The sequence below is a fragment of the Acanthopagrus latus genome, chromosome 9 (assembly GCF_904848185.1).
Source record: "Acanthopagrus latus isolate v.2019 chromosome 9, fAcaLat1.1, whole genome shotgun sequence".
Lineage (NCBI taxonomy): Eukaryota > Metazoa > Chordata > Actinopteri > Spariformes > Sparidae > Acanthopagrus > Acanthopagrus latus.
The window spans coordinates 23,051,844-23,077,607 of NC_051047.1; the positions used below are offsets into that span (position 1 = coordinate 23,051,844).

Here is a 25,764-nt window from a genome sequence, read left to right on the forward strand (position 1 = left end):
TTCATCCAGTAAAACAAGAAAAAAAATCTATACATGACTGAATAACTTTTATAAGTTCTGTAAACAGTACTTGTACAGAATTGAATATGACATAATTTTACTGTTGCTATAAGCTTAGTTTTGCTGAAGTGGCTTTATGATTTGTTTGAGTTGTTTTGTGCAGCTGGACTAAGGATTTCCTTGTGAAGGACTCGTATTTTCTACGGCAGTCCAAAGGATATGTTTTAATGGCATTTTTGAATGCCTCTCTCAACTCTGTAAACATGTAGCAACAGCAGATGATATTAACTTAAAAATGGAGTTTGCTAAAATCAACAACCAGCCGATAAAATCTCCATAGAGGCCCATCTAACTTTGCTTGGGAACTTTAAGCCATGCATATTATGTACAAAAGCACACTGCAGCTACAACTTGTACATCATCCCACTCAGCCTAGAAGTTAAGGTTCCTCATTTAAAAGCATTCGTAACCCTTTGCTCTCCCACCTGAGCCCTCTGGTACCTGTATCTGAAGCGTGATCCCATGCGAATGAATCCAGAGCGTGCAGAGTTCTTCTGTACCGGCCCTCTGAGCCTAAAGAAAGCATGGTGTTCCACGGCACACTTCCAGAGGTGCTTACAGGCTTTGGGGTGGTCCATCCTGAAGACAAACGTGTGCTCCTGTTCTTTGCCCTGCGGAGAATCAGTCTAAAGTAAGAGGACATACAACATGTACGCAAGGTGTTTGTAGATCAAATTCAACACTGGCCAACATATTTTCAGTCAGACAAAGCTCATGCACTAGTTTGAGATTAAAATGTGAAGAATGAGCACTACAATGTGTGCAGAAGATGCCTCATTAATCTGATTTCTCTTTGCAGCCAAGATGAAAAGTCTGGCTGGCACCACAGCCGCTTGCAAACTTGCACTGGAGCCATTCCAGTGTCACAGTAGCAGTGGATTATAACGAGGATCTGACACCAAGGTGAACTAGAATTATAACTTGGATCCAGTTGGGTCCTCTGGTTGGGGTTGGGTTTTTAAAAATAGACCAAGAAATAGTGGCAAAAGATGTATTTAATACTCAACAAATAGAAAGGAGCAAAAACAAGTTTGTAGACAAACTGGGCATTTTTAGGCGGACATTTCAACTAACCACCTGCACGTAGAAATATTGATTGACAAAGAGACACCAGTCATTAATCTATAATGCAATGACCCCTTGATAAGACTGACAGTCTGAGCTCTTTCTTTTGGTTTCATTATTGATGCTCATTCTGTCTATATGTGTGTGACAAACAAGCATCTAAATGGAGAATTGAGCATTCTTGTACATTACAGTAAATTCCTGCAGTGACAGGACTAGCATACAGTATAAAACTGATTAGGACTGAGTTGGGAGGGCGGACCTGTGTGTGGAGGAGAATGGCGCATACCAGGAATACCAGAGGGGGTGGGCTTCTTTATTAACCTCACTCACAGACCTCCAGGATGGACATAAACAGACTCTTTCATATACACTAGCCTCTGGGTAGTACAATACTAAGTCTTGTTTCATTTTGATTTGGAACCAACCTCTCCTGGAGCTCAGGGACCACTTCAAACAAAAGTTTTAAGAGTATTTCTTGTTTATGCAATATCTTTTAAGCTATTCTTGTTTTGTTTTGTTTTTAAAAAGAGAACAGACAAGCTCATTTTACAAGCCGTCTTTAAGTATCACATATTATGCATACAGACTTTCATGTTTATGGATGTTGTGAATTAACAAAAGCAGTGTTTTTAAAATTAATTTGTCAAAAGGTTTTGCTTAGTTGTAACACACTAAGTGTGCAGATGGACAAAAGACAAGATGACAATGTGGAAGAACTGATTTGTGAAGTTTTGTGCAGATTTTGATACTTCTTTTCTTTTGAAACCATGACACTGTCAGAACTCTTACTGCTACAAACTTGGTTGGTTCTGTTGTTTGGAGTGGGTCATATATTGCTATCAAGAGGAATTGCAAAGCATGATTGAATGCATGTTCTGCATTGTTAACATTCCAGTGCATGATGAGTATGTCAATGTGTGTGTTTACCTGTTCGTCATCCTCGACTACCACAAGCGTTAATTTGCTCTTCTTGAAATCCAGACATGTGATCTTCGGCCTACAACACACAGAGAAAATCAGACACACACAAAAGCAGAAACAATATTAAGTCAAAGCTGTTTCTATAAAATCATTTAAGTAAATATCTTATTAAGTGGGGATATAACAACACATACCAGAAGAAAAGCCCAATCTTGGTTTCTCCTTCAAAAACCAGAACTCCGGTGGGTGTCAAACCCAAACTGTATTCATTACCATCTCGTGCCTGCAGGGCAAAATACAGGAACAAGAACAAGTAAAGAACAAGAAAGAAAATGAGACATTTTTATGTCCGTTTCCCATATTTGTGTTCTTATGCACATTCCTTAAACTTCCATTTACTATTAACGGTATAAAGTATGTGAGGATGAGTAAGAGAGAATGTCAGTTACCTTGACCATATGCATGTCCACCCCATACATTTCTAGCCATTTTGCTTTATTCAGGTAGTTTATTTCAGCTTGGGCTGGTGTCTGACCTCTGAAGGAGAGAGGGGAAGAAGGGAGGGGAGAGGAAGAGACACAGAACTGAACCATGTTTACACGATCAATTGAATCAATTGAATGATCAATGAATTTAGAGAGGTGTGACCAGTAACTTTCATCCCACAAGGTCACAGACACGATCTTAAATTTGACTATTCAGGATAACTGTGACCATCTTATAAGTGCATTCATCCTCATAGATATTAGGTTGAACTGTTGTAGTGGAGTACTGACCTGCACTCCTTCCATGCGTTGAATATTGCCAGCTCCACATCTTCTGTTTGGTTGGGGACGAAGCGAAATTCTGTCACCAGGTCCACACTGTGGTCTAATGGGTCACAATCACCTAGCTCAGCTGAAAACAGACAGACACACGTAATGAATGATTCAACCCTGTGAGTAACATATGGATTTATTTAGGAGCTGTAGTTCTGTAATGCATGATATTATACAGGCCTGTCTAATGAACCTGTAATTTATTGAGCAATTCAGCTACAGACCAACATCATTCCTAAAATACTACTGCAGGGTTCACTAAGACCTTGAACTCCAACCCCTGGAAAGAGGACCCCAGGAGGAATGCCTGATAATGTGGTATTAGGTAATCCTAATGGACGAAATAACAAACAAAGCCTCCCTCCATGTCACAGCACACATAATATTGTGTAGCATTAGGTCAAAGACTGATGATCTCTCTCTGGGCAGAGGTCATAGATTTTATCAGATGAAAAGGAGACAAAAAGAAGATAAAGGACAGAAAAGAAACAAACAATTCACTAGATAAAAATTTGGGTGTTGAAAACAAGACAAATAGTAAACTAATGGAATAAATGATCTCAGAGACTGAAAAGTCTTGTTTCTGATCACATTTTGCACTGTTTTGGTAGACAGGAGCTTCTAGAACTTCAATGTTTAGCATGTCCAGCTGTGAGCAAAGCCTCAGGATATAAAAGGAGAGAAAAGATAATCTTATTCTATCCCTATCCCAAGAAATGTCAGTGGACCAACAATACAATTCTAGAAAAAAGGAAAATGAAGGCAGAAAGCTCAAGTGAAGGAAAGAGAGAAGACAGAAAGGGTGCTGGATTAGGGGGCCTCCGAAGAGGATGAAGCACTAATGAGCTGGCATTTACCCCACAGTGACTGTGTGTGTGTGCGTGTGCGTGTGTGTGTGTGTGTGTGTGTGTCTCTCCATGGGTTTGTGCATGCAATCTCATTCCATAAACGTCTCTAATGACTCAATCTTCGTTCCTCTGAAGCAGCACTCATTTTTGACCATTGAAAACAGTACATATGTGTAGTTTAAAAGGGTATCAGCAAAATCGATTTCTACTCCACCATGGTATGTAGCTATGGAAACATCAATAGCCATGACATGGACACCAGGCTGTCCTACTATAAAGTCCCTAACTGAAACTTTGATAAGCAAATATTGCCGCGAACAGGAGATGATATTCATGCTGTTACAGACATTTGACTGAAACTTCTTTGAATATGAATATTCTTTGATAATTACATTGGGAACAAACAATGTCCAACAAAAGAGGTTCTTAAGTATCCTATTTTCTTTATGTCAAAATTCTTACATTCGTGGTTTATCTGTCCCTGCACTCTTTTATATAGCTCTGTATATGAACGTAATGAATACAAAACATATGGATGAGAACCAAACGCCCAATAAATACAAATCAAACACCTAAACAAACACTTTTGCTGCAATTGTTTCATGTGTGTTTGTTTTATACCATTTTGTTTTTAACATTAAAAAAAGTTCCTGTTCTTGAAATCAGGATAACTACGACATATTTGCCCTTAAAACATTCAAGGTTCAACAAAAAAATTAAACAACTCAAACCATTAGCATTTTGTAGAAGTTTAAGTCTCAACTGAAGTGTTATGAATAAAATATTAAGCCATTTGTCACATAACTAAATATCTGCTTATTTTCTTATTAGGTCATAATGACAATAGGCAGAAGACAACCACAGATATATCTATCCTCAACAACATCTTTCCTCTTCTGCTGTTTGCTGAAGCAGCTGCCCACACAAACTCAGCTAGCCAGGAGAGGCAACAGTTCAATAATAAAGTTCTTCTGAAAGATTTTTGAGGATTTTTTCCCTTTTTAATGCAGTTGGGGAAAATCTCATCCAGGCCACATGTGTCTGCAATCTCACGGTTTCTGTCGCTACCAGAAGCTACACCACCACTTGTTGTTGGCAATTGTATTGTGGTGGAGGGATTTATGCACCCTAGTGTCCATGGCAGCAATGTTGCCAGGAGAGTCACTCAGAGAAGATGCTCATTCACAAAGACAGCCATGACTGGTTCAAAAAGATCAAGGAAAACTCTTGTTTCTCTCTGCTGGGCTTGAGAGTACATAGTTCTGTGTGACAAACAAACTTTTTGAAACTCAACTGTGATGTTGGGGCATTACTGAATAGGTTTAAAGTGTAATGTCCATTAGGACGCTGTAACAGATTACAGTTATGTTGACATACAGAGACAAGCTCTTTGATTTGGGACTTAGTCACTGCAGACTGGCTTCAGACCAGGCTTCTATGAGAGTGGACAATGGTGCAGCCCACTTTTACTACACAGGCCTTTTGGGGCTCTACGCAGTAAACTCCAGCATTACACATCACATTGCAAATTCAGTTCATTGGGAAAACAATGGCAGCTGTTATAGAGTCATTACCACAAACAGAGCTGGAGGAGAATCTGCTTACCCTGTAGTGAGAAGGCAGCTAACTCCACCGCTGTCTCAAAGGGACATTCTAGCCTGGAAACACAGACATGGTAAGAGTCATAGCAAAGCTATAACACAGACACAGACCACAAAAATTACCCTACAGCCTTCACTGAGTTGGACTGGTTTCTACAACCTCTTTTAAATATTCAGCCAACCAATTCAAATGTTTTCCTTACACATCCCAGTCCACTTATTGACTACTGTTAATAATTCTGTTCTGTTCACCAGCATGTAATCCTGTAAGCCTCTTACAGTAACATGGCCATGACAGCCAACACAACAAATGGATTTATGTCGATATTGTCTTGGACAAATTATTTAAATGTCAGTTGTGTGAAATAATTAAGGTTAAATAACAACAAAACAAGACTGCTTATACCTACTATTATAACAAATGCAGTGCTCAACATTATAAAGGGGCCAGCAATGGGTGGAAAATGTTTCTTTGGGAGAAGAAGCTACAAATCTTTCATGAAAAAGGGGTTTTGGGATTTTCCTGTGAAGGTCAAGCTTGTTGGCATTTAAAGTCCTGACCTAAACTTTTACAATATATAACCACTGTCATAAGTCTCAAATGTTAATTAAACAGTCTTTCTCACTGAACATTTATTTGGAGTGCTATGACAACACAATTCTTTTACTTACTTGCCACTGAGGATGTCTTGCTTTAACTGTAACACAAATAGGTATCTGAAAGAAAAAAACAATTCAGCTTAATATGATAATGAAATGTGACTACCTTATGTAGATTTAAGAGCTGATAACTTTGCAGGAACCACATATTTCTCACTGCGTTATTTACAAGTTCACTTAATTTCTGTGTTTGAGCTTGCACAGACAAAAGACACAACCTACTTGTAGACCAAATCTCATCCAGAAGCAGACATAACACCAAATTTCTTTTAGGCATATGAAATTAGGAGAAAAAGCCCCAAAGCCTCAGTTGTTCAAAGTTCGTGGGGGTTAACCCACCTGGTGAGCTCCTCGTGCAGGTTATTCGGTTCTGAGGAGTAAAACTTTACTCTCATGTGAAGGCAGTATGGTGGACCAACTGAAAGACAGATCAAAATGACTGCTGAGCAATGTTGTAATAAAGCTGAGGAGTCGAATTATGCAGAAATTGCAATACGAGAGTGAAAATATACTAAACTTGTCTCAGAGATACTTACTTTTTACTTGTTTTTTGATACTTTTTGTGACATCAAGCCAGTGCTGGAACATGAAGGTGACAACAATGTAAAAACACAGCAGCTTAGTTTATAGAAAACAAAAATAAAATCAAAGCCAACAGCAACATTGCTTTAAGTATAGTCTTCATCATTACTATACCTGCTGTTTTTAATCAACAAACATTAAATATTTATATGTGCAAATGAATGAATGAACAAAAACAGTTAAGTTAATGAAATGTTGAATGCTGGGAGGTCCTTTGACAAAATGCACACAGACACACTAACACAAACACTGAAGTCAGTGTTCTGCTCCATGCTGTAATTCTTCTTGGAAGTTCAGGCTCTATGAGGCATGAAAAATGTCAAGGAGAGGTGGTTTGTGTTTGAGTGCATGAGTAAGTTAGAGAGAGGGACAGATAACAGAACTCGGAGCACTCTCTAGTCTCCTCTCCCCCACATTCCTTATTACAGCCCTCCCCCTTCCTCCCTCTTTCTCTCCCACCCTTTTGATTCTACCTCCACCCCCCTCCGCTGAGCCCCTCCCTTCAGTTACATCTTTCCTCCCAGCAGCTCTCCCTCCCTCCATGGCCTTCACACAGTATCAGGCTGAAGGAACACGGTCACTGGCAGACCGATGACTTAAAACAGTTTGTCTCAAGAGCACAGTCTGACTCCCACAGCTGACAAAAGTCCCATAACCAATCCCGTTAGCCCATTCAACAGAAGGGAAAAATCCCTGCCTGAAGCCTTCCTTCAAATGTGTGAGGAGTGATTTGGACTGAAATCTGAGGGCTGGCTATGAATGGATGCTGAGAGGGCGGTCTCAAATAGTTTGCTTATTGACTTAAATTTTGATTTGTTCAATACATGAGATACTGTCATTAATTACAATTACTGGTATCAATAACTGCAGAAAAAAGTAACCTTCCATTGCAGGGTATTTATGATAATATTAGTGTGAAATTTTCAAAATTGTTATGTCTTCATGTATTGTTAAAAATACAAACATGACCATACAAAACAACTTGCAAATCAAAAAAGCAGACCAACACATTTTAACAAACTGTATCACACTGACGTAGAACTTGGAAATAAATAAATAAATAAATAAAAATAAAAATAAAAATAAATCAAAAGTCATGAAAGTCTATTCTGTAAAGTGTATCATCATTCTTACCGGCACTTGTGCCGAGTCCATGAAGCGCAGTCCGAAGTAGTCTTTCTCTACAATGTCCAGATGGTACATAATCTGGTCAAACAGCTCCTCACCTTTGGCTTTTTTCTAAACAGGGAAACACACAAACAAAACACAGGACTTGAGTATCCGAGTGGCAAACTGTCTCACCTAGTCAGGTTGAAATATATATCAAAAGAGTCCTGGAGAAACCAGCCTTCAAATGTCTTAATTTGACTGACTAACAGTCAATTTACTATCATGTATGACAAGGAAATGCATCAAATTCTCACAATAAAGAAACTGGAACCAGCAAATAGGTGGCATTTTTGCATATAAAATGACCAGACACACTTAATATTTACATATTTAATTGATAAAACATTTTTTAAGTTTGCATCAACAAGTTCAACCTAAAACAACATCAAATCTCCATCCTGCCTATTGATATTGTTTGAATGTTGTTTTGCCTGACTGAAGTGAACATGTACCGAGTCATGTCTTATGGATTTGGAACTGAGAGAAGATACAGTTTGAGAAATTACTAACAGAAGGTACGCCAAGTTTGAAATATGTTGCCCTTTCTGACAAGGCCCGTACCAGTCACTGCCTGTGTCCTGCCTGGGACTGGGAGATCTCTCTCTCACATGCGCACAGGCACACACACACACACACACACACACACAAACCCACACACACACACACACACCATGAGGCACAGCGACAGGGTCACCATGGTGATGGGGGCTGAAGTGCCCCAGACACTGAAGAGCTGAGGGGAAGTAGGGTGGCTGGATACATCATGGGATCATTTGGAAAAGAAACCATCCAAGATCTGTCTGGAGCTGCATCTTGTCTGTTAAATCATTACTTTCATTATCCATATTTGCACTATGACTATCAGTATTAACCATAAGTATGTCTTTACCATGTTTAGTCTGAGATCAATTTCAGCTGCAAAAATAGAAGGCTTATAAAATATTTCCACCAGCCTAAAATTTCTCATAGGCATCAAAAGTACTATATGTTAGAGAGGCAAAACATCCACAACAAAATATTAAGTCCCCACATGGGAGTAACTGATGGTGGCATTAGCCTGGTAGTAGTGTAACTTTTAACTAACTTTTCTAACACCAAGAATGTGTAAGAAGATATCCAATCAATCAATCCTGTGTCTGATCACTGTTGCTTGAAGCCCTCTGTATTATTATCAAGCTCAGTTCACTGAGCTTTAATGAACTCTAATAGGGGTGTTCTTGACATCAGGATGTCAGCACGTCGCCACGTCTTTATCATGTGCTGCACTTGCTTCATTAGTCTTGACGTTAAACTTTTAAGGTTCATTGTAAAATCTGGCAAAAGAAGAATGGGGCGAGAGGGGGCTCTAGAAGTTTCCCTGTGTCTCCTACACACACACCAACACACACATCCCAAGAGAGCTCCTGGGCAGCTCAGGGGGGCTGGCCCCATGCTAGCTGGCATAGTTGACAAGGCATACCGCACCCCTACAGTACCCGGGGAGAGGGAGTACAAAGGACTCATTGTGTATGTGTGTGTGTGCATGTGTGCTGCAACCAGGGCCTTGTTATACTGCCTGCAGTATTGTTTGGCTGTTTGCAGTCTTTCTGCCTGCCTGTGAGCATACAGCTCTGTTTCTCAGACACTGTGTCATAATGCTTGAGTTACAATTGAGGTATTTCACTGATGTGATGAGTCCATTAACCAACAAGCCTAGTAACACATCCACTTTAGGGCCATAACAGATAGTCTAGGACCGATGTGATTTTTAGGATGGCAGCTGATATAGTTTAGTGGATTCTTTTACACATTTGACTGTTCTATAAAAACATTTACACCACGGCTATCCAGAATTGGATCAATAGCCCTTAACTTGCAATTTTATGGCCATGTTTACCCATTTCACTGGCAGAGATAAGTAAAAGCAATCTTCCCTGTCTCAATGGTGCATCAATTTACATGCCTGTGAAAGTAATAAAATCAACGTCTAGACAAGACAAGAGATGCCATCATGGCTTCACTGAACACCATAATGTCCCATTTACCAGTAACAAGAATTTTAAAGTTAAACAGGCATGGTTAAACAAGGGATCTTGTATCCAAGTATCTGAACATAAAAAAGTGCACAACTGGACAATGATTTTACAACTGTACTTTAAATCTACAATGAGAAAGGGGAAGTCAAAGGAGGTGACAGTGTGGGTGGCTGTAGGGTGAGCAGTGGGGGGAGAACGATAAAGAGAACAGACAGGGAAGTACATCTAAATAGAAGGAATGTGAATCATATGGCTGTGTCGAATTATGTATGGACATGGATGCTGCCAAACAGAGGTATCCCTAGGAGACAGCATTGGGTGGCCTTACAAACTGGGGACACACACACACAGCTGGAAGGCCTAGTAAAGCAAGTGAATGAGTCCTATTCAGGTTTAGGTTGTGGCTGTCTATTTACAACCACAGAAAAACAAACTGCACCATTGAGCAAGGGGTCCCCAAAGTTTCTGCCAGACTGTAGTCAGTTTAATTGACAACCAGATTGTGTTAAACCTGTTTTATGGCTATCATTGCTCCTACTCGACAATAGTGGGCTTTTAGACCATATGCTGTACTTAACGCAAAGAAAGACTGCCAGCAAAAGGCAGCAATGTGCTGAGTCTAACATTTCCTCAGAGACTGTTTAACTAATGGTTAAAACTGGCTGAAACACAGATAATGAGAAGCTGTAATGTTTCCCTGCGAACCTGCTCAGCTGCTCTCTATTGTCAGAGGCGTTGTCAATGTTCACACTGTTCCTCTACTAAAAGTTCAGTTTCCCATTTTACCTGCCTACGGCAGTAGCATGGAACTGTTCACAGAGAACAGCACAACAAAATGCATTTTCATCTGGATCTACTAAATCAAAGCAGCCAAAAAAATATAAACCACAAAAACATAAAGCCTTGGTGACAAAACACGTGGTCCCACATTTTTAAACAGCATGCCTCTGCTGTTTTTCTTCTTTAAAAGTGTGGCAGACCCTGCCCAACAACCTCAGGAAACCCAAAACATTGAGCATAACATTTCTTAATGGTGATGCAAACATGCTGCCTGAACGAAGCGGTGCCTCCAGTTTCAGTTGGCATCGACACTGACAAGACAGGGAGGAGAAACCTTTGAATGTATCTGAAACTTCGAAAGAGAGACTTATTTCAACCAAACATTCAAATGGCTCCCATCCCATGACTAAAAAGAATAATATTTGCTTGCTTTTTCCTCTTCTACACTTCTTACCACATTATGTGGAAATACTGCTGGATATGTTATCATGTGAGTGAAGGATATCTAGTAGTATAAAGCATTCAAACAGAGCAATGCTCCTACTGGTGTGTTTTCGTTACTGTTGTATCACTTTGAGATAGCTGGATGATAAGACAGAGGAGTTTGCAGGAGCTACCTATGCCCGGGGGAGGGTGAGCACCAAAAAAAGCAAACACAAGGCCAGGGCTCTGCTGGAATGCATTCAGAAATCCAATTGAATTTTAAAACTTCCTTCAGGCACACACAGCAAAAGCCTGAGAGTTTTTAAGGCATTGGAGTACTCTAAGGTCAGGGCAAAATCAATTAAATCTATCAATAATATAGCTAATAAAGAATCTGAACTAACAATGCTGGTGGAAAATAATTTCTGTCCAAATACAAGAGGGAGACAGAGGAACAGAGAGAGAGAGAAAGAGTCCACTATAAGTAAGACTGAATGAGAATGAGAGTCCAACCTCTCCATGCACACAATACTGAGCTGATGGGAAGGTTCACATGTTAATGATTTGGCCAGTCTTACACTTAGACACACTCAAAAAACGTGTGACATCACTTGTGAGACAGCTGAATTAAGAACTTGTAAGCATTCTTGCTCAATAAGCTGGTGAGGAATACAATGGCTGATTTTTTTATTTATTTTTTATTTACCATGTCTGAGTACTACTGCTTGACTTAAGCAAATGCATGACGAAAACAGAAAGGAGAAATAAAATTTAAAAAAAAAAAAAAAAAGTGGGAAGTTTTGTGGAAAACAAACTAAATTTTCTCCTCACACGTTTTCCTTGTACGTTATTCATGGCAGATGGCTAGATTTCAAGATAAGGCTGAGTCAGACAGTGAGATACCAGGCTGGCCTCACTGGAATGCAAGTGGAAAGAAAATGTAGAAAAGTCTGTGAGCTGAGCAAAAATAAAGATCACATGTGGGGGGAAAAACCTCTGCATATTTACGTCCTCAGGTCTAAAATGATGGACGTTAACTTGTTATGTAACTCAAACATTATAATATTCTTTATCCCAGCAGAAGCATGTGCTGTTTGTCTAAGAGGAGACAATGCAGAGAAAACAAACAAAACAAGGGAAAGAAAGAGAAGAAAAGAGAGACGAGGGAGGAAGAAGTAGGGAGAGTGAAGTTCTGCTCTGTCTGCTTGGTCATGTGACAGCGTCATGTGATTAAGTGTGTTCTCCAGGGAGGATCATGGAATTACAGGTGATCAGCAACACTACCACACACCCACACACCCACACACTCTACACAGGCTTAAAAGGGCTGCTCTACTGACACTGGCACACAATGGTCACTAGTACATCTCTTGAGCGTTCTCCTTCTCTCCAGATTTCATATAATCACATAAACATAATTGGTTGTAGTTAAAAGCCTATTTCACAGCCATTTGTCAGAAAGTTTAGTCCAATTGGAGATAATTAATGTTCCTCTTAACAACTCCAGACCGGTACACAGACTTGGAGGACATGATAGGAACAGCCATTACTAAATACTGTCTATGTGTTTACATGCATATTAAAAGTTTAAGTCTTGCCTTTTGTAAGACTTCTAATGTGTCACCAATGGCCTAGGACTAGAGCCAGTAACTGTAATTAATGACTAGAGCCCCCAGCACACCAAACCGACTTAAACTGCTGAGTCACCTCATGTTGCCCGTGTCTGGGCCAAAATATGCACTTCAACACACCATAAAGACTACAGCTGACAGCCAGCTAACAGGTAGGTTCTGCACCTGCATGACAAGAAATAACTTGACAAAAACAGGTGGTGGCAGTCTGTGTTTGTCAGTGTATGAATGTGTGCATGTGGTTGGGTTGATGTGGACAGTGCTGGGAATCTTTGAACTGTTGGTAGGACAGAAAAGCACAATATAAATGCAAATTCATTTACCATTCAATTGGCCAAAAAGCCAGAGACAAAGGCTGACAGAACTGACTTTTTAGGGGTTTGATATCGACAATCAAATATAGAGGAATGCCCAACCTATGATATGATGGCTGAAGATCAACAAGCATACCCATTACAGCATAATGAACACACTCTAGCAACTGTCCTTACCGGCAAGTCAACACTGACGTCTGTCCCATCCAGTAAGGATACGCGGCAGGTGATGATAGACTTTGCATCCCCAGCAGCAGGTATGTGCGTCGTGGCACGCTGAGCCTCTCGTAACCGGGTTTTCTCTGCATGTTTCCGGATGGAGCGTCGCCCCAGCGTCCTGCGCAGGAAACTCAGCATGATGGGGGGAGAGGGAGGCTTACACTACCACACCTGAGAGAGAAGAGAGCAGCACCTTCAGAGTTTAAAGCTCCTACACAGAAATGTAATTTTTTGATAATTTTGGCAGCTCAAACTTTGTTTTAGCGCCATACCACCAGATTACAGAGCAGTTTCTTTTCGTAAGCTATCAGCAATTATACCAATTATCAGAAAAATGCTGAATAACGATGCAGCCTTTCTGCATACCATAAAAATACAGAGTAAGTGGAGGCTTGTAGGGTGGACAACAGTTGTAACATGAGAGGCAGAGTGTGCTCTGTGTTGGAAACTGTGAACTTTGAATTACATTGTTTTTGTGTAGTCTGTTGTAACATGAGCTGGTAGGTAAGTTAGCTAAGGTTAGTCAAGCACCATGAATACCTGACATTACTGAGAAAACGGTGCGCCTGCGCCATATTTGTTTGCATTATCAACTATAGTTTGGACAGGTGACATTAGCAAAACTACATACCTGACCCTGGAAGAGTTGAGGCGACAAGCTGTTAATATTAGGCCGAACATATGGTATGCACAGTAGTTTTTAAAAAAAAAAAAAAAAAGTTTAAATAGTTAGACTGGCCTCTAAATTGACAGTTGACTTTACAGGTGACAAGTTAAATGTTGGCTTACCAAAATAGCTTAATTAGGCGATATGGCAAGTTGACATAAATGAACATCAATTTAACTAGACAGACGAACAATTGATCACGTACTACGATTCAACTGAATGAGCAGCAGTAACCATGGTTATGTCAGTTAGCTAGCTAGTTACGTTGATTAACAAGTTGACGTTTATACGTTAGTTAACGTTAGCTAACGAAAACTTCAGCTAACAAGGATAAAAATATCTTAAATCGTCAGTAAGAAATAATATTTTTCCTCTAATGCTATTCGACGAATACAAAAAGCGAAGTAAGGATAAAGACCACATTTGAGATGGAGTTTACACACCAAATTAACCGTTAATTAGCTAACTTAATCTGAAAAAATTAGCTAACGGTCATAGAAGTCTAAGTTAAAATTGCTCGTTATTTGTGTTTTCGGGTCAAAGAATAAACCGTTGAGGTGTTCCAGGCAGCCAAACCCGTTCTGAAATGTAAAAAAACGGGCTTGGAAACCTATACAAAACCTTCAGAAAGAAGATTAATAACTCAAACAAGCACATAACTGAACGCTTCTCATCACAATTGTATACATTTCAGGCCCGAAGTACCTGGTATAACCAAAAGCAACAGGTGTGCGCTTGTTTTCACTCAGGGAGCTAACCGTTAGCATAGAACGCCAGCGATAGGCAAAGACTCCGTCCACGCGAGAGCGTCGCGCAACGCAAAACAAACGCCGCCTTCAGCCCTCAAAGCTGGATCCGACATACACTTGCTCCGCAGCCACTTGTGGATCCGTGGAGGTCTGGATGAAGAGGATACTTACAGGAACCTCCTCGTACAAATTCACGGCGAGAGCACGTCCGCTTGCATCGTTAGACGACTAAACAGTAGGCTCGTACATTCCCATGGTTTGTAACTTGTTCCTCCTTCTCCTGTTTGTGTTTTTCCTTCCTCTTCGGCGCCCCTGCGGGATAATTTTCTCTCCCTGGTCCCAACAAAAAGTAGGAGGCAAAGCTGGCCGCAGGAAGTGACGTCACGTTAAATCCCTAACAAAAAACTTGATTAGCATTTTTAAAGCGACAAAACGCCTTTTCTTCCTCTTCTTCCTCTACTTTTTTGGAGCTGTTATGATTAAATTATGCTTTTTTGTAGTTGTCTTTTAAGAAACACTTTAACTTGACTTACTTAAAGTTGTACCAGCCTTGGCTTATATTTTTAAATTAAAAAAATCCAGTCAGAGAAAATGTTGTGTGCTCTATGTTAACTAGATATACTGTATTTAAAGTGAAATATATAAATAATAGCACATTCATGAACTATTTTACAGGCCGTCTAAAGCTAACAGTGTAAGAGGATTGGCCTCATTCATACAATGTGTTTGAACCATACAGTGTGGTCCATCATCATCATTTGACAGCAGCACCTCCTGCTGGTTGTTCTGAAAATAATAAATGATTCATCAGCCAGAGATAAACAGACCTGTTTGACCTGTGGTTCATTTTGGGTTTAGAGGTCATTATGCAATGGCATTAGTGTGCACAGAGGCAGTATTTAAGAGTCATCAAGAAGTATTTTCACTGTTTTGAGTGTCATTTGAGGAGCTGGAATACTGCTTCACCTTTTATGCTGACCTCTTATTTACTTAAAGTATTAAATATATAGTATACTTACATATATTATAGCACGTCTGTTTTCAGTTGCTGCAAAGCTTTGCCAACACTCAAAAATCCTCAATGTGATTCTTCATGGGTACAGCTGTATATATATAACTGGCTTGACTTCTCTGCATTAAGAATGGGATTGTTAAAAATGATAATGTGGATGGCGTCGTGGTAGATACATTATGTGTTGCATCCAATTCTTTAAAACGACTATAAACTATACAAACATACATGCTAAGATTAATGCAGCGGTTTAACTCTGCTGTACTTGACATATATCAAAAAAACATATTTTTATATATACAAGGAGTGCATCCGGTACAGTACAGTAGATGCATTATCTTCTCTGCTCTGGGACTTTAATGCTCATTAATAGCTCTTTACCAGTGTAATTTCCATAAGAGACTGACATTAGTAGTGCATAAAAACATATTTAAAACATAACATTTAAAAATATTTCCATTTTCTGCTGCTCTATACTCCTACACCACAACACTGTGGAGGCAAATATTGTGCTTTTTACTCCAATAGATTTATTTATGACTCTATAGTGACTAATTAGTTTGCAGATTGCATGTTACATCAGAGCCAAAGTGGTACTTATTAAAATTAATTTAATTGGCATTCAGATAAGAACACTGAAAAAAAGCTCAATTTCGGATCAACCCTTAGAATCATACATATAAGTATATGTTTGATGTAATCTTACTTGTACTTTTGATGTTTAAGTAAATTAATCTTAAATACTTTAAGACTTCTACTCAATTACTGTTCGTCTGGATAACTCTTTAACTTTAAACGCAGTATCTTTACTTTTACTCAAGTATGACAACTTTGGGGTGCTCTTGACATTGCCCAACCTCACTTTTACAGTGTGGAAAAGCAAGGTGATCTGAAGCCACGTCTCCATGCTTTGACAGACAAGCTTTAATTGTTCACAATCAAGCTTATAGACATGTCCAAAGCACTGTAAAACCACGATACCAGAAAGAAACAAGCAACTGAGGACAAAGGTTGTTTTTTTTTTATAACACAGGTAGGAGTTAACCAAGGGTATAATACGGTAAAACATTTCTCATTATTTTGTGTTTCATTATATATACACTCGCTGTTATAGACTTCAAAATAAAACAAAACTTTGTTGAAATAGCAGTCTTGAAATACACATCATCTGTGTCACATTTGAATCATCCAAAAAAAGGAAGGGGGGGAGAAAAAAAAAGTCAAAAAATCAAAATAAAAACAAAATCTTTCTGCTCACAAATGATTTTCCCTTTTATTTTAAAGATTTTTTTTCATATACAACATTGTATTTACATGGTCTAGTATTATTTACACAAAATTAACAAGTGGCACTGTGTAGTTAGGAGTTCTTTTCTTTTTTTTTCTTGTTCCCTACTGGTCTTATTTTCAAAAACAAAAATAAAAATGACAAATTAAAAATAAGAAGAGCAACTTATTTTAACAATGCTTTATGTCTCCAACTTTTTCTTTTTTTTTCTTTTCTTGTTTTCAGTAGCACTACCTGCCACTCAGCCTTCTTCTACAAAGTGCTGTCCTTTCCCTACCCGCCTAGAGCTGTTTTCATCTTTACAAAAATACAACTAAACCCGAGCCCTCCCTGTGTCTGGTCCCCTCCAAACTACCTTTGATCAGTACCCTAAACGCACAGACAGTACCAATTATATGTCAACAACAAGACGCTTTGAACGCAGACAGCTCACTGCTGGACATTTTGTGCAGATTGAAACTCTGGCAGCCCCGATTTATCAATTATTAACTTTTCACTGCAGGGCCGATGTTGTATTTTTTCCGTCAGAAATCGTCATGGTTTCGCCAACTTGCTATCGACGCCACTTCATCAGGAGAGCTTTAGCGTTAATTAATCGTGATCTGGTGGTAATTTGATTTGGGTTGGCCCTGCTGCTGCTGCTGAATACAAAAATCTGATGATAAAAAGCCGCTGGGGGTTGAATTCTTTTGATTTTAAGCTCATGCATGCGGGGTCTGTGATGAATTTGTAACTGTCGATTTAAAAAAACAAAAACAAACAGTTTATTCAGTCAGTCATTCACAGGCTAGCTTCACACTCTTCCCTCCTGTGGGAAATAAGCATGATACTGCTCTACTGTACCCATGGTATTCTGCTCAGATGTGCCTCGAGGCCGTGCAGAGAGAGTGGGATCCATGTATAATGATCCAAAAGAGAGGCAACTGGGGAAGAACAATGAGAAGAATGGACTGTGGATGTTTTGCGTGGGCTCCACTGAAGCGACTGATGTTGCCTGAGAGAAGGCAGATTTTGGGAATTTAACTAGAGCGAAGAGGAAAAAGAAGCCAGTTTTCTCGGCTCTTCTTGATCCCACCTCTCCGTGTGGCCAAAGTATGATGCAGCTGTTTGAAAAGGGACGCGTGAGCATGGGTTTCAAATGTTTCACAGAGTTTCCTCTCTGAGAAAGGCTCCATCTTGAGATCAGGTTTCGATTAGGTTTGTGGCGTAATGGCACAACCTTTCATTTCCAGTTAACAGACAAGCAGGCTTAGACCAGACAGCTAACAAACTATATGTTAGAAATGTAGGAGGAGGAGGAGGAGTACACACACACACACATACACTCTCACACACACACTCACAGCAGTAGGTTTTTTTCCAGCAGAATCCATGGAAGGAGCCAATGACAGCAGGTACTGAAGCAGCCGATAAGAAAAAAAAACAAAAACATCTCAAATCATGAGCAGGCTACACTTCATCCCACACCGCTCTACGTAACCTGCACTGAGACTCGACGAGCGACTTGATGCTGGGTTTTGTGAATTAAAAAGTCTCCTATCACTCATTTTTTTCCAACACATCATCTTTAAAAAAACACAACATGTGCCTTAAAATTAAGTACCATTGGGAAAGATCAATTTAGAAAACAAAAAAATTAAATTAAAAAGGTAGAAAGTAAATCGGTTGAATGTTTCTGTTTATGCTGCTTCTTTGAACTGTCAAGTGTTCTCTGGCAGGCAATCAGAGTTTTCGATAAAAAGTTTAACAGCAAAAGGTTGTTTTGTTTTTTGTTTTTTTAAAGCCCCCGCTCCAGTGACCTCCGAACTCACAGTGAAAGGCAAAGATCCAGCGAGGAAAATTTAGAACAAATAACTAGTCTTTTCTCAAACAAAAAAGCCCATCAATTGTAAGCAGAGATGTGTGTTTGCCGATTCAAATGCGGGGAGGTCAGCGGAGGGAGGCCTTTAAAGATTTTACCATTCACACCAAAGGTTGAGATCAGTTCACTGTCGATTCAGCCGGCAGTTTTGTTGTGTGTGAAACTCTGGAGGGGATAAAAAAAAACAAAAAAACAAATACTGATTGCATAAAAAAAATTCTAGCAGCTTTCAACCACTTGAGAACTAAATGACTGACCTCTGCAGAGCAGGCAAGAAAAGTTGGCACTACGTTGATCGGCCATTGTTTAAAGGGGCAGTTCAAACCAAAATCAATGATTCATGTTTTTCCTCTCGCCTGTAGTTCTATTTATCATGCCATAAAAAATGTCTGTACTCTCTCTGATATCACGTTGTCTTTTTCCAGAATTCACAACTCTGTTACTAAGGATAATCCGCAGACTGTTGCCGTGAGCACTTTCATGTTTGATTTTTAGGTTCAACTGTCCCTTTAAAAGTTGTCCTGCTCAGGGGGAAACCAATTAGAGCGTCACATACAGTGGGGCTTTGTCGTCAGTGTCTGGCTCAAGGACACTTCAGCTGCCCACTCTGTCAGTTGCAAAATGACCTGCAGGTTTCATTCAGCATTTAATTGACTGCACATGAATCTGAAGAAAGAAATGAACTGACCTCAGCCTCGTTTCTTAGCTTTATCAGCCGTGACGGCCGGGAAATAGCTTAGATTGTAACTCAGTGAGGCCGTGTGTCTACTGGGGCCTCTCTTTATGACGCCGTCTTCATTTTCTGGCGTTGAATTAATTATGCAATGTGAGGGGAATTCGCTTTGAATAATCGGATCACTGCTCATTATGTCTTTCCAGTGAGAGAGGTCTGTAGCTGTGACTGCACAAGAGAAAGAGAGGTGGCCAGCAAACACACAGGGCCCTGAGGATTGTAAACCAGTTATGTTCTTCACCACGCCAAAAACGACGGCCGCTTCAGAGCGCGTGTTGTCTGTAAGCTCAAAAAACACAGCACAAAGCAGGATAAAGAATACAACTTGCCACAGCATTGAACAAGAGGTGAGACACAAAAAAAGAAGTGCTTTCAGCTGTCCATCTGTCAGTCTGTGCTGTCAGAAAACTGAGACGAGAAAGCTGAGAAAGATAAAAACCAAGTACAATAAATTAAATCACTGTTTTTTTTTTCTCCACAAAAAAGCAAAAAAAGAAATTAAGAAGTAGTTAGAAGAAGAGGAATCGCACTACTTAACTACCTAAGATTTAATCAGGAAAGCATGAAGCTCTAGATTCATACAAACAAACATACAAGTTTTTTTGTTTTTTTTTCTTTTGTTCAGTGGACAGGGTTTGACACAAACTAAAACACAATAAATACTCTTTCTGAGGAACAAAAGATAAGGTATATCTCTTTATCAGCTAAAAAGGACACTAAAAAAAAAGGCAGGTCCGTCTGGCAGACTCGCTCAGAAGGGGACAGGGCGACCCTCAGGGGGAAATAAAACAGGGGGAAAAAGCTTTCCATCAAGGGGGGCAGCCCGTCCCCTTCGTACTTATGGCACTACAGCAATTCCCCATCCACATTTTATTCTCTCGTTCTTTTATCTTTTCACTCTTTGAATACTTTTTTTCTTTACCCTGAACATACAATTTCCCCTAATGGTACCTATTCAACACAGCTGGATTTCTTTTTTTTTTTTTTTTTTTTTTTTTTTTTTAAATTCTAGCTTGTCCATGATTTTCACGTTTGTTCGTTTGTTTGTCTTTTTTTCCGTTTTTTTCTCAGCATAAAGTGCAACAGTGCTTTTGTTCTCTTCTCCGGCCACCTGGCCTCCTCCTGGTGACCCCCGACCACCCGTCAAAAGTCACGGGTTTGCAGGATCGGGATCGGGGTCGGGGTTCACGCTGGTCTCGCTGGTCACGCTGGTGGCGCTCGCCGCGCTTGCGACGCTCGGCTCCTCCACTTCCTCCTCCTCCTCCTCCTCCTCTTCATCCTCCTCCTCCTCCCCCTCTTCTGTCACTTCTCCCACATCCAGCACTTCCACCTCCTCATCGTCGTCATCCTCCTCATCCAGACCTCCTTCCAGTAACTCCACCACAGCCGCCTCCCCGTCCTCTGTCGCTGCCATCGTCTCTTCTCCATCACCTGCTGTCTGCTGCTCTTTCTTCTCCTCCACCTTCTCCTCGTCCACCTTCTCTCTCTGCTGGTAGATGGCGGTCTTGAGTGGTTTGACCAGGCCCTCCTCGTAGACCCTCAGGATGGCCTCACATACAAAGCGGTACTGGCTCTGATGGAGACAGAGAGAGAGAGATATTTAGTGAAATGTTTAAAGTGGCAGGGAGACAATACGTGTGTCTACCTATTAGAGCTGATACAATTAGTTGATCTGAAGACGGACGTAATAATTTTGTAACAATCAAGTGAATTGTTAAGGCCAATTTTCAGGCAGAAACGTCAAACATTTGCTTGTTTCTGTTTATTAAATATCAATATTTGTTACTTTTCTTTGTCATTTGACAGTAAATGAAGACGTCACTTTGGACATTAGGACATTGTGATGAGTATTTCTTTCACCATTTTATGACTTTTTTAAATCTAATCCAGAAAACTGCAGATAAATCACTAATAAAAGTACATGTTAGTTGCGGCCCTGGTCTACATACAGGCGTTTGGATCATCATGGCTCTCTGGTCTCTCATGGTCCTGACGATATCGAGAGGATACACCGGCTGACCGCACTCCATTAGACACAATGCTGTCTCCATGGTGATCAGAACCCCCGTCCGACCAATCCCCGCGCTGGAAAAAAAGAAACAGAAACACAACAGAGTTAAGTTTAGAGTTAAGAAGAGTTCATCAAACAACACACAACACAGCTGGTTAAAGGTTAGCACCATCCACAGTCTACATTTTAAAAGTCCTACAGACCAGTTGTTCCCTGTCCGTTTCATTAAGGGACCCACTTTCTACAGTATTTTGTTTTATATTTAAGGCATGACAATAACATTACAGAACTGATGTGGTTAAGTGCACAATAAACCTGAATAGTGCTTTTTAATCTCCCCTTCCTCGGTTTTTGATATTTTCTGGAGTGCCTGGATTGCCTTTGAAATGATCTTTTCTCCTGTTTTCCAGAAGCACTCGACACAAGTTTTGCCTACATTGTGCTAAATAGAGCAACCAGTCATCTTGTCTTGTTACAAGACTTGAAACAGCCTTTAAATTTGCATCAATAAAACATAATATTGCATCAAAGACAGTTGCACAAGCCCCTCATCCTTCATGTAAAGTAATGCGTCCAATCAGCATCACCAGCTACTTGGTTACATCACTCTGGTGGTTTGTTAGCTTAGCCTAAATCTGCCAGTCAATGAGGTGATATGGAGTTTGGAAACATACGTAAGAGGACCTAAACACTGAAATCTCTCTGATTAACCTGAAAAGCAGATTGCTGACGTCTTCATTATCAATCACAATCTAAAATCAACAGATCGCCACTCCAAATAATTCAGAGAGAACAGCTGTATACCTGCAGTGGACCACCATCGGATGGTCCTGTCCGGCCCGTTTGGTCCGTACCAGAGCCACAAAGTCCAGGAAATCAGTGGAGTCATCAGGAACGCCGTGGTCCGGCCAGGCCAGGTACTGAATCTGGGTGAGCTCTCTCTGCTGCTCACTCTGAACACACAAAGGAGAAGAGAAGAAGAAGAGAAGACATGACTTCATATTACATTTTCATGCCTTTCAGGAAGGCTTCTTTATTATTTGAGGCTTTTGAGAGCTTCCTGAGTAATTAACTATTCTCAGATATCAGAACTCAGAGCCGGTTCAAAGCTGGTTCTTATGTTTCACGTGGGCGACCTCATAGCATGTTTCATTGAGCTGTTTGTCCTCAGGGGGAGACTGCACTGTGCCCTGTTTGTGTAATTATGGCCTTTAAACATGTTATGAAACGGGCAGTGTGAATAACAAACAGTGGCTTTATTTTTTCCACTGCACTGGACCACTTGGTGTTTCACATCGCTCTGTCTTGTTTCATGAACACAAGATAATGATGAGAATATTTTCTGCATATTCTTGGACAAAACTTCACAGCCTTTTTCATTTAAACTACAGTATTTTACATACCGTTTATAGTTTTATTGTTTTAATGCTATATTTGATTGTTAATTTTCTTTTTTTCTGTTTATGCTTTCTGACTTGGAGGACTTGTTTTTATCTTTCTTGTTATTGTCCTACTTACTACGTTTGGCAGATTTTTCAGATTTTTCTGCAGTTAAATTATACATCAAAGATCCTTTTATTTACGCTAAAGAGAAAGAAAACACTGTCAAACACATTACTGTAACAAGGTCATGTGTTGCTCAGTAATCAGAAATTAAGAGTCAATGACATTTAAACCCAGCAGGGACACAACGGTGACGACTCAAACACAAACAGAACCTGTGGCAGAGAGCCACTGACCACTGCTTCAAGCGCGACTCGGAGCCCTTGTGCTCCTCTTTAATATTGCCTCGCTGCCATTGCCATGGTAACACATCTATCTCCATAGCAACAATCACAGGCAGAGGAGAATGCTAATTGCCTCCTCCTACAGCCCATGATACATGGGCAACACACAGAGAAGTAATCAGGAAGACACAGACAGCGGGAAAGCGGGAGGAAGCAGCGGGAACACTTGATCCTCCATTAAAAGTTCATTTTCAATTAGATTTAGTCCACAGTGCCAGCGTGTTGGATGACCTTTATACCAGAGTGGAAACTCGAGGCACAAAAACAAATAGGTGGCCTTCAGTTCAGGCGGAAAATTATAAAAAAAAGTTCACCCGTGCTGAAGTGGGACCGTGAGCATCAAAACAAGACAAACTTACATTCTCCGTTTCAACTCTCGCCATCCCACTTCTCTCTGTTTGGTTCCTCTGTTCTCTCTATTTCAGCAATGTGACTGACTGGGGTGGTTGGGGGGTTGTCATGGCAACCAGATCCCAATACGTGGCCCGCATGCAGCAAAGCGGGATCCAGAAAAAGAACAGCCCACACTGGTCACCATGGCAACACACCTCCTCGGGGCCCATCGGCGGCTCGTCCTTTCCCCGAGACGCCGGTCCCTGCTCTGTGATTGGACCTCGCTAACCTGCTCCGGTTATCCCTTTCCTTTCTCGTCTTCACCTTCCCGTCCCTTCTGCGTGTCCCGCTCTGTGTGTTAGTGTGTTTACCTGTGTGTGAGTTAGAGTCATCTCCCGGACCAGGAAGGCAGAGTTGCCCTCTTCGTTGTGGCACGTTACTGTGAAGTCTCCGTAGGTGGCGCTGCTGTCTGGATTGGGCCAGTACTGGTGACACTTCACCTACAAACACACAAACACACACACACACACACAAAGCGTTCTGTTTACAAGTGAACGTCTAATTCACTTAACAGGTCACAACTGTTATTCTCGGCTCAGGGGTCAGAGGTCAAGCTCTGCTGCAACTCTCAAGTTAGCCATCTGCTCTTTGCTCTTATGTTCAATTCACACAAATACAATGCACATACAAACATATTCAGTCCATCTGGATCCATGAGAACCTCCAGATGATAAATGACCAACACAACACTTTTTACTAATTTCAAGGGAACTAGCAAACTGAGCATTTTTCTTCTTGAATTCACACCTGGTTTGATGAGTAAGTTGTTTTCACACTTACAGCAACACAACTTTTACTCACTTTGTGTGTTTGTTTTTTTTAGTGAATAAAGCTCAAATTAACAAAACAACAAAAGCTGCAGAAGCTCAGTTTTGGTAGACAATGAAATATTTTCACGGTAGATTTAAATTAAGAAGTATCTCACCTAGATGTGCATTAAAGGATAGACAGTAAGGACACACAGTCAATCTTATCTAAACAAAATCTCAACACGGCCACACTTTTATTTTTATGAACATGCCGCAGTCCCTCAGTGGAATTCTTCTACGTACCCGCCCTCTCTCGACCTGCGTAGTCAGCATGACCACCATAGATGAGCCCTGCTCCCATGTCATCTGCCAGAAGTCAGGGCAGGTGTTGGGCAGCGGGCCCTGGCACGCAATGTAGCGGTTTATCAGACTGGAGGCTGGAATCTCCATCTACAGTGAGGAAGAGACACAGAGAATGAGATACAGAGAAATCAGGTTGCAGAGGTCTCACCGAACAGCTTCTCTTCCTTTTTAGCTTCAAGAGGAAGGATGTGTTTTGTGTGTTTTCAGCAGTGTAGAGCTGTAGAGATTTTTTTTTTTTTTTTTTTTTTTCTGAAACACTGAGTCACGTACTGTACAAGGTCAAACATAGTAACACTGTAACATTGAAGTTGGAAAGTGAATGCCATCAGATAATGCCGAAGTTAAAGCAGCAAGAGCTTCAATAACAGAGTCCTGAAACCCTGAGATGACTCAGAACTTCTTCACTCAATGTTTTTGGTAAGATACCTGACAGAAGTGGTTAACCGAAGCTTAAGAGAGTTTCATATTTTTACCTCCAGTGGTTGAATTTTATGCCTAAGAGACCATAATAGTGGTGAAATAAGTTGTGAAAATGATCTTGCCAAACAAAATGTGTACGTATCATAAACCTGCAGCATATCACCAGAGTAGGCACTACCTGTAATTGGCCCAGTTAGCCATGCAGTTAGGAAATCAGACTGGGACCTCGGAATAGCTTTATGAAAGAGGAAGGGGCTGGCGCTAGCTAGTTAGCATGTTGGCTTCAGTAAATAACTCTGCAGTGCAATACAGTTACATCTTTGGTGCGTCAAACCTCTTATTTCTTCACATTTTGTTGATAATTTTATGAATGTTTTATTATTTTTAATGTTTTAAAAAGAACTAATACATATTGCAGCTTTAATTGCATGTCTTGTTCCCACGGAATTATAATTTCTTGTTGACAAAACAAGAAAGATAACAGCAAAATTTATGTCATAGACACTTCACAGTGTGAAATGACAGAGGAAGACATACCTCAGAAAACTACCAACACCACACGAACATTAGTCTCACTACATTTCAGCAAGTAGAGCAAATACAAATCAAATTGAAGGTCAT

The 25,764-nt window shown here is 40.3% G+C and overlaps 2 protein-coding genes across 8 annotated transcripts in view; both read right to left on the reverse strand.

Annotated features, from left to right (window-relative positions):
• epb41l5 (erythrocyte membrane protein band 4.1 like 5) overlaps positions 1–14,914 on the reverse strand; it is a 31,792-nt gene extending 16,878 nt beyond the window's left edge. For 2 of the 6 annotated variants that reach the window (XM_037110152.1, XM_037110149.1), the window contains exons 1-12: positions 14,698–14,914; positions 13,069–13,281; positions 7,693–7,797; positions 6,513–6,555; positions 6,316–6,394; positions 5,989–6,033; positions 5,321–5,373; positions 2,826–2,946; positions 2,499–2,586; positions 2,244–2,332; positions 2,056–2,125; positions 502–686 (exon numbers count right to left, since the gene is read on the reverse strand). In XM_037110152.1, the coding sequence (XP_036966047.1) occupies positions 502–686; positions 2,056–2,125; positions 2,244–2,332; positions 2,499–2,586; positions 2,826–2,946; positions 5,321–5,373; positions 5,989–6,033; positions 6,316–6,394; positions 6,513–6,555; positions 7,693–7,797; positions 13,069–13,248 (1,058 nt within the window). In that variant the 5' untranslated portion in view covers positions 13,249–13,281; positions 14,698–14,914. Of the gene's footprint in view, positions 1–501; positions 687–2,055; positions 2,126–2,243; positions 2,333–2,498; positions 2,587–2,825; positions 2,947–5,320; positions 5,374–5,988; positions 6,034–6,315; positions 6,395–6,512; positions 6,556–7,692; positions 7,798–13,068; positions 13,282–13,741; positions 13,770–13,899; positions 14,458–14,697 lie in introns of those variants that run through there. The other 4 variants (XM_037110154.1, XM_037110153.1, XM_037110150.1 and 1 more) reach the window with 3 other exon arrangements.
• A 1,530-nt stretch (positions 14,915–16,444) lies between these two features.
• The window catches only part of ptpn4a (protein tyrosine phosphatase non-receptor type 4a), a 75,122-nt gene continuing 65,802 nt past the window's right edge, over positions 16,445–25,764 (reverse strand). For both annotated transcript variants that reach the window (XM_037108968.1, XM_037108969.1), the window contains exons 23-27: positions 24,664–24,810; positions 23,923–24,051; positions 22,236–22,384; positions 21,370–21,505; positions 16,445–20,993 (exon numbers count right to left, since the gene is read on the reverse strand). In XM_037108968.1, the coding sequence (XP_036964863.1) occupies positions 20,571–20,993; positions 21,370–21,505; positions 22,236–22,384; positions 23,923–24,051; positions 24,664–24,810 (984 nt within the window). In that variant the 3' untranslated portion in view covers positions 16,445–20,570. The remainder of the gene's footprint in view (positions 20,994–21,369; positions 21,506–22,235; positions 22,385–23,922; positions 24,052–24,663; positions 24,811–25,764) is intronic.